General features: G+C 35.4%; 1 protein-coding gene across 3 annotated transcripts in view; it reads left to right on the plus strand.

Annotated features, from left to right (window-relative positions):
• MAN1A1 (mannosidase alpha class 1A member 1) overlaps window positions 1-4568 on the plus strand; it is a 198628-nt gene extending 194060 nt beyond the window's left edge. For all 3 annotated transcript variants that reach the window (XM_023737188.1, XM_023737187.1, XM_004382733.2), the window contains exons 12-13: window positions 692-807; window positions 1494-4568. In XM_023737188.1, coding sequence (XP_023592956.1) covers window positions 692-807; window positions 1494-1620 — 243 coding nt within the window. In that variant the 3' untranslated portion in view covers window positions 1621-4568. The remainder of the gene's footprint in view (window positions 1-691; window positions 808-1493) is intronic.
• The last annotated feature ends 4652 nt before the right edge of the window (window positions 4569-9220 follow it).

A 9220-nucleotide genomic window follows, 5' to 3' on the forward strand; every position in this document is an offset into this window, starting at 1 on the left:
CAGCCACATTTTTCTCACTGCCCTCGATTTTCTTCTTCGAGCTCTGTCACCAACATCACCACTTAGTAGCCCATAATCTATTTTTAAGAAGTAAGATGTTCTGATTATAGTAGCACCTGTTTTCAGTCCAGTGCACTTTCTCAACCAGCAGTTTATAATCTCAATTGACATGAACAATATCCCTAGACCAGGGGTCAGCAAACTTTTTTTGTAAAGGATAGAGAGTAAATATTTTAGGTTTGGAGGCCATACAGTCTCTATCACAACTAGTCAGTGCTGCAGTTGCAGTGCGAAAACAGCCACAGATGATACATAAACAAATGAGCATGGCCGTGGTCCAGGAAAACAATATTTACCAAAACAAGCAGTGGACTGGATTTAGCCTGCAGTCTGTAGTTTGCAGAACCCTGCTCTAGACCATAGGAGGAAGTGGTAACAATCAGTGAAAAATTACTCTGGAGCTAAATGTTTCTATTAGGTGGGATATACTGCCCCTATGTCCTTTGGCTTTTCATATTTTATTTGCATTTACATTCTATTGGGTTTTTTTTTTTCCTCCTAAAACTCCGTTACAAGTTTTCATTCAGTTTGAATCCTTATTTCATTTGAATTTGATGATCTAATAATCAAAATCAGTGACAATCAGTTTAGTTAAATGTAGCCATTTTTGCCTCTCCTCTCTGTAATTTAGGCCCTGGAAAATTACTGCAAAGTGAATGGAGGCTATTCAGGCCTACGGGATGTTTACGTCAGACATGAGAGTTACGATGATGTGCAACAGAGTTTCTTCCTGGCAGAGACACTAAAGTGAGTAACAATTATTCTGAAAGTATATGGCTGAGGTAGCTGGACAGATGTTTATAGTTGTCTTTATTATGAGCAAATAACCCCAAATATTAAACATATACCATGGAGTTGATGCCAACTCATGGCAACCCCATGTGTGTCAGAAACAAATCCCAGGCCTTTTTCTGAGGTGCTTCTGAGTGGACTCAAACCCCCAACCTTGCAGTTAACAGCCAAGCACCTTAAACATTTGCTCCACCCAGGGACTCCCCCCAAATATTAGAGGCTTTTAAAAAGTACCAGTCACAAAACATTTTCTTCATTCATGTAGCCTGCAGGTTAGATTTTCTTTAATGTGGTAGTTAAATGCTTCTCTTCGTGGCTCCCGTGAGGCCATGACTGATGTAGACCCTAGTTCAGGATGCTATTCTACACACATGACAATAATTGCAAGTGTGTCTTTCAGTTGTTACTAAAGTTAATGACTTGGAACTGCTTTGTATAGTTCTGGTACACTAATACTAAAGCCCAGAGTAGCTTTTACTCTATGTTAATGTGTATCCCCTCAGGGTTTTGATACACTTGACTGTTCTCTGTAGTTCTCCATAGAATGAATGGCAACATAGATGTGATTTTTGCTGTGTCTTTGTAGTTTTACTGCCTAACATGGTCTCTTGGGTCTCATATGCTCTTGTTTCTCTCGCCAGGTATTTGTACTTAATATTTTCTGATGACGATCTTCTTCCACTGGAACATTGGGTCTTTAATACCGAGGCACATCTTCTCCCTGTACTCCATACGGATAAAAAGGCACTTGAGGTCAAAGAACAATAAAAAGACGTTTTATATTTTACTCTGCTCCATTCCCTTCACTGCATACCTTAATAATTCCTTTTCTGGTATTCAGGCACATGACAAATTTTTATTAATAGAGCTGTGATTATTCTAAGTTTTATATTTGTTTTGCAGTCTTTTATGTTTATTATCATAAGCATCACCCGTTGCTGTCAAGTTGATTCCAACTCATAGCCACCCTATAGGACAGAGTAGAACTGCCCCATAGTGTTTTCAAGGAACAGATGATGTATTCAAACTGCCGTCCTTTTGGTTAGCAGCCAAGCTCTTAACCACTGTGCCACCAGGGCTCCAATTGTAAGCATAGATGGACCTAAATTTCTGATTGTATCCTTTATTATTCCACCAGTGGAGCCACAGGGTTTTTCTTTTTTACATAATCTATTATCGCTGGAGTTCACGAAGTCATAGTATAATTTTTATTAAACTGAATAGGATGGTATACCAATGATTTCTTAATTACAATTTTGATTTGACTGCAAAACTTCTTCCTCCTCTATGAGGAGATGATGTCTGCTTTAAGCTGTAATGTTTTGCCATGTTGCAAAAAGCCATAATAATAAATTAAGTATTAAACAAGCTTTTTTCTTTTCAACTTCATGTTAAGCTGGTTTGTCTACCCACCAGAGACAGATCTTATAACTGTGACAGCCTCCTTCTTATGCGGGTCTATCATTATTTGATAGAGTATCTTCTAAAATCTTCACTAACATTGTAATTCAAATTAGGAAGTCATACAAAAATGATCATCTCATGTTGACCTCATTTCATTGGAACTGAAGTATATTTTTGTTGATTAATTATATTAGTGCTTCCTAATTTGTGAATTTGTTCTCAGATTTTACTTTAAATGTCCTGTGTCATTTCTGGATCATGTATTGGTTAATTTCTTCCGTTTCCTACTACACAATGGAACGCAAAAGTTTTACAGAGCTCTGCTACCACTGAATTGTATTTTTAAAAGGGAAAAAATATAACTTTTCGTGTGTTCGCTCTTGCTTTTAACTGAGTATATGAAGCAATTGGGTCTCTCTAAAGAGAGGGTATTTCAAATGGTTTTTAGTCTATTTGTTTGCATTTTATCTTAATTTTTTTTTTTTTTGAGAAAAAGAGAGTATTCCATTTGATTCAGGTTCGAAAAGGACCCTTTCTCAAATGCAGTCAATTATTTCATTTTAATTTAGAAAGCAAGATTTGACTTTGTGAAAGAAGCTTTGCCAATTTGTCTATTCATGGTCATTTGAGGAAAATCTAACACACTTTTAGGCCAAATAAGAATATAGTACATTTAGTGTGGTAAAACTCAACATAGAGATAGATCCCAGCTTAGAAGCAACATGTAGGTATGCCTACTCCCAACCCCCACAGTCCTGCAGCAGATCAAAATAATATGATTCTTCAAAACATTAAGTTTTGATATATTAACTGTTTTCCCAAGAATAGATTGGTTACACCTTGTGTTTTCTATCACATTGGTTCATATTTTATATATATTTCCATGAAAGGGCTAATACAATGATGCATACTGAGGTACTTGTAGACTTTGAACCACCAAAATTTTCAACCTGTAGTGGTCAAACAGATCAGTGCAACCCCATAGATTAGACAGAACCACATGAAATTGCCATATTTGTAGTTCATAAACTGTCAGATAACAGCAATTTTGTATAATTCAGCCTAATATTTTTTAAAGACAGTGATAGTTTTCTTAGGTCTCAATCGACTTAATTGTTTCTGCTGTAAAGTGTTGTAAAAGATTGCCTTTGTCTGAAAGGACCAACTTGTGTGAGCTGCTTTTTTTTTTTCCCCCAGTATTGTACATGCGGTATATCTCAAAGAATAAGTTAATAAAATTAGTAAATGAAAGTATCCTTCAGTACATCATGATTGCCTTGTTAATGTTTTTGTGACCCCGGATAACTTCTCCCACCCGTATTTTCTGCTCACCTAATGAAATAAATGGCTAGTGACAGTCCTTTTTACCCAGGACTTAAAGGAAAGTATAAAAAATTATTGCCAAAATTGGACCATATGTATTTAGGTTATAATTTTCATATAGACATCCTTTGACTAGCAACTTAAAGTAATTATTTTCTTTGCTTTTCAATTTGATTTAAAAGAGCACAAAGCTGGTATATATTTCTGCAGTAGATGAGAGTATTAAAATCAGGTTGTATGTCCACACTGCACTATAATTACCATTTATATCCTGGTGTAAGTAAACAAGAAGATTGTACTACACATTGTTCTGCCAATGGTAAGAACAAAGTTTTTTTTTAAATTCTAAAACTTGGATTTTTTTATATAATTCCAAAAACACCAAAAATGTAAACAAGAGATCAATGGTGATATCCTGTGTCATTTCTGGATCATGTATTGGTTAATTTCTTCCATTTTCTACTAGACAGTGGAACGCAAAAGTTTTGCAGAGCTCTGCTACCACTGAATTGTATTTTTAAAAGGGAAAAAATATAACGTTTATGTATGGTGATATAATTAGTTATATTTTGTGTTAATTATTTTAAACAAATGAAGTTGTTAGGTAGATATTATCTTTTGTTCATTTCCAGCAAAATTGTGCAGTTAAGTTTACAAATATATTCACACCCTAAAGGGTGAATAATTAAAATAGCACTTAATTTTGTGTTTATGCAATATGTTTTTGATATACTTTGTGCAATTAATATTACATATACAGGTAGTATGGCAATTTACAGAACCCAGTGATGTTTGTCATAACTTCTTCATGTGTATTACCCATTCTTTACATTGATTGTTTTTGATTTGTACATAAATCCATTCTGTCATTTCCAACTTTGTATAAATCTCTAATGTTATGGGATACATAATAGATTGACACATAATTTTTAAAAGCTATATTTGTAAAATTTCTCTATCGTGAATAAAGCCTTAAGCCTTTTAATATATCTCCTTATTCTGTTTTTCTCTTTTAAGTAACCTGTATATCCAGAGGTGAGTGCCTACAGTTGCAAATGAAAACATTAAATCCTTTAGAGGTTCTATACCACACCTAGAGAATCTTGACAGGGAAACATTTCCCATTAAAAACTTTAAACTGCAGATGGTTGTACATTTGGTTAATCAGATACCTTTATGAAGAATCTAACATGTTAAACACTAGGGCATGCAGAGTAGGGGTGAAGGGGAGGGGTTAGTGTCAGAAATAGCACAAAGTATGATCCTTGTTTTTAAGTTTGCAATCCAATCAAGATTAGACTAACCACCCAGAAACAAGACAATAGCATTTAGTTGTGTTAAATTACAAATTAAATTCTGCTGTAGAAGTTCAGGGCAGCCGGAGGTCATTCGGAGTTGAGTAGAGAGGCTTAGTGGAAAAGAGATGCTACAGGAGAGCTTACAATATTTCTGATAAGAAGTAAAGCACCAAGCCTTTCTCCCATAGAGCCACTGGGTGGATTCCAATTACTAATCTTTGTACCACCAGGGCTCCTTATATTACTTATTTGTTTTCTTATATGTTTATTGTTTGTCTAACTCCTTGAATTTAAGTTCCATGAGAGCAGAAACTATTTGGCGTTCTTTTTTCCATTGCTTTTAACTCCAGTTCCTCGAACAGTATCCAGTGGATGTTTGGTTAATGAGTGGATGTTTGGTGAATGAGTGAATGAACAAATGAAATTCCACTTTAGTTGGGCTTTGCTACAACTATTTACAAATGCCTTTTAATAAGCATTAAATTTTTAAAAAGATATTAAGTTCTTGTATTACATAAGGTTTAGATCAGATTATTGTAAAAATGGGCAGTATTTTTATCACTACTGGTAAATTAAGAGATTATGGAGTAAATTTGTGTTTGTAATTGGAATCAACTCTCAATCAACAAATATTTTTTTTTTAACTACTTGTATGAGAGGTACTATGAGAGGCCCTGTAAGTCATGATTCCTCCAATAGTTTTTTGAATGTTACGGTTTAAACAGCCTTCCGTTTTCTGCGACATAATTTCACAGTCCCTCTCTCATATAAAGAAAATATTTCAACAGCATTGAGCAAAGGAATTGGTTTCTCACTTAACATAGAGTTAGTCAAATTCAACCATTTGTAACATACCTTTGACATTGTGTTTACCCTGTTGGTGACAGAATTATTAAAAATTATTTTAAGCATGATTTTTGTTTACACTGTCAACCATCCACACAGAGATGTCAGCTTGGCAACTCATACTTCTGATTTCTGATAACTATATGTAGACATTTGCTTAATGTTTTTAGAAAAGTTAACAGAAAATCGTTTTTCATTTAGGCATAGCATTCATGTATCTAACTGCCGTTCAAGCGGCCTAGATTGGGTCTGGAATGTGTAGGTGAGGAGGAGAATCTTATTTAATCTTTTTTAACTGATTTAATGGCTCAAAGACTGATTTCTATTTTTTCCCGATCATTCCATTCACACTAGCCAACACATGAGTCATAATCTTCAAGCAGTATTTGCCAGGCATCAAGATACGCATATAAAGTTTTAGAACTACATGGGAGTCTAGACGTCATTTAGTCCAACTCTTATTTTCAATATGAGGAAACTGGGGGATTTTTCCAAGATCAGAAACTCTTTTCTACACTGGCTCTATGCGACAAAGACACAGGGATATGATATGGGGGTAAGATTTTATACTAATGAAAAAAAGTATATGAGGATACATGTCTGTCCAACCACCCACTCCTCTTGACTACCAAAATAAACGTGCAAATTCAGAATTCAATCTTGGGAATTTGTCTAAGGACGTTTCTCAAGGTGTGGGCTACAGTCACTTACATCAGAATCTCTTCGGAAGTTTATTAAAATGCAGATTCAAGAGCCTTACTCCAAATTTAACAAATCAATTGTGGTCCCACCTATTATTGCCATCGAGTCGATTCCAACTCATAACAATCCTATAGGACAGAGTAGAACTGCCTCATAGGGTTTCCAAGGAGCAGCTGGTGGATTCAAACTGCCAACCTTTTGGTTAGTAGCCGAACGCTTAACCACTGCACCACCAGGGCTCTTCCCTGGAATGTACATGTTAACTAGCTCTTTGTGTTATTCCTTTGCATAATAAAGTTTGAGAAGCACAATTTTCAGCTAGATGTTGGTGCAAGTCCCAACGCTGGTGAAGTACTTAAATTAGCTAGTCATGACTAGCATATATGTACCTTTTTCTGTATTTTTGTTTCTACCTCAAGGTTCAAACACAATAACTTGAGACAAAATTTTGATCACTTTGGAAATGTAGATTCATCCTTTTATAAAAGTGTTTCTGAGCAATGAGCTATACACCTAAGTCTTTTAGAAACAGATTCACACTGGATTTGTAAGCATAATTCTTTCTCATGGGAGGAATCCTATAAGTATTACTTCAATCATCCCCGTTTCTATCAGTGACTATTTCATTTGCTTTCTTCTCCGGATAGCTGCTTTCAAAGTCAGTTCTCAAATTGCTTCTTCTGTTCTTGTTGATTTTAACGTGATTGTCACTTGCATAGACTACTTAGAAATCCAAGTTTGGCCATAGGTCATGTAAATGTAAAAGATGTTCTTGGAAATGATCTCTGAAAAGTGCCTCATTTTCCCTCCTCTGGTGTTTTTACATTCATTGCAATGCTAATCATCAAAAATTTGTTGGCTCACCATTATTATGATCACTTTCAATCCCCTTAAAACTTGCCATTACTTACTGAATAATTTAACTCAAATCGTGTCACAGATCCATTTAATTTCCTAGTGAATGCAAATTACCACAAAACCTCAGAAAACAGTGATAGATTTATAACTTTAAAAAAAAACTTCCACCTACTGAGATATTTTGGCCTTAGGCTATGAGCCTATGTTAATTAATAATTCTTCAAGCAAGGCCATGAATGCACTTCTGTTCAAATAGCATCTTCCAAAATGGCATGCACCTGAGAATATGTTCTGTTTTGGTTTTTTTAACTCTCCCAGCAGAAGCAAGTGAATGATCCTCATTCACAAATCTTTGGGAATTTTGTTCCTGGTTTTCTGACTCTTTTGGAGTTTTTTGTGGAAAATAGAATCACTTAGCTTATCACCTCTTAGAACCAGCGTGGGTAACCTCAATGTCAAATTCTTAAAGGAGGTACAGTGGTATTGGTCCCATTTCATGAATATGACAGTTTTGGCCTTTAGCTACCCAAGGCTCTCTTATTTAGTAAGTGTCAGAAGAAGAAGCAAAATCTGAGTCTCTTCCCTCTTCTTTACCACTGTGCCATTCAATGCAACACTTTAACCTCACTGGTTAAATAAATCCTAAGTACATTTCACTGTGGATCACAGTCCTCTTCCATCTTGCTTTTGTCAAATTGATAATTTTGTGATTTACATAGTCTTTGCCAGGAACTGCAGAAAATAAATATTTTAAATGTCTTCATTTTATTAATCCCTCTGGTCTCTTTTCTTTGTCTCTAGATAGTGCAGTATACTACTCGATTCATCCGTGATCAAAGGGAATTGTGTCAGGGAAAAAAAGTTTTCAGAGCAGTCACTGAGACAGAGGCATAATATGCTGACCATATACTATATAATTTTAATCTGGATTTCTAGTCTAACAGCTATGTTTTTCCTCAGTGGTCAAAATCAAGATGTGAGGCCATATGCCCCCAGGAGTCTTGACCAAGTGACCATCTGCATCCCTCAAAATACATGTACTCAGGAAGACTGCTATCTAGATGTTATTGCCAACAAGGTATTTTCTGTAAGAGAGACAAAGAAAATAATCATCTTGTGACCATGCCTGAGCATCCTGTGGAACTGTCTGTAATCACTAACTATAACTATTAATAACCAGGAAGCAATCAGAGTGTGATTATTATAATATTCACTGATTTTTCCTGTAACTGTCCTCCCTATGGTTTGATTCCTCTTTTACCCTGTAAGAATACTTGTATGACAAAACTGCCCCAGATTACCTTGTTCCATTTTTAATGGACTATGTAGTTCCCCAATTGCAATTATTTTAAAGCCTTAATAAATCTGTTTTTAAATTTTCAGACAAAGTGGCCAAGTCACTTTGCTCGTTAACATGAGTGCCAAGCCCACTTTCAGCTCCAACATCCTATGAAGGAGTCACCTCTCCTCTATCTTGGGAAGCCTCCAGTTTGTTTTGTTATGACAACACATTTGCTATTATTTTGCTTGCTGTTTCCAACCACCTTAGGCTTCTTTGAATAGCTTCCTTCAATCAGCCTGCTTTCAACACATGTTATTTGTTCATCTTCCAAGGTCAGAGTTTAGCTCTTATTTTCTGGCATGAGAAGGCAGAAATATCCAGCTCTTTTTCTTCACAGCTATACCATGCATTAATTGAACATTTTCCACTTATTTGTTTTGTTGAAGAGCAAGAGGTTTTCTGTTAGCATTTCTAGAAGAAAAGAAATAAGGATCAAATTGCATGGTTGTTGCACTGATACGAACATTATTATCTATTGTATCATTTGTGTAATCAAATAATCCAGGAAAATAAAACAGTGACTCCCAAGAGTTAAGAACTCCTCTCAGTGCAGTTTTGTTTTCATCTTACGTAACTTTGGAAACCATCAAAATCA

This window comes from Trichechus manatus, unplaced genomic scaffold, assembly GCF_000243295.1.
Source record: "Trichechus manatus latirostris isolate Lorelei unplaced genomic scaffold, TriManLat1.0 scaffold00098, whole genome shotgun sequence".
Lineage (NCBI taxonomy): Eukaryota > Metazoa > Chordata > Mammalia > Sirenia > Trichechidae > Trichechus > Trichechus manatus.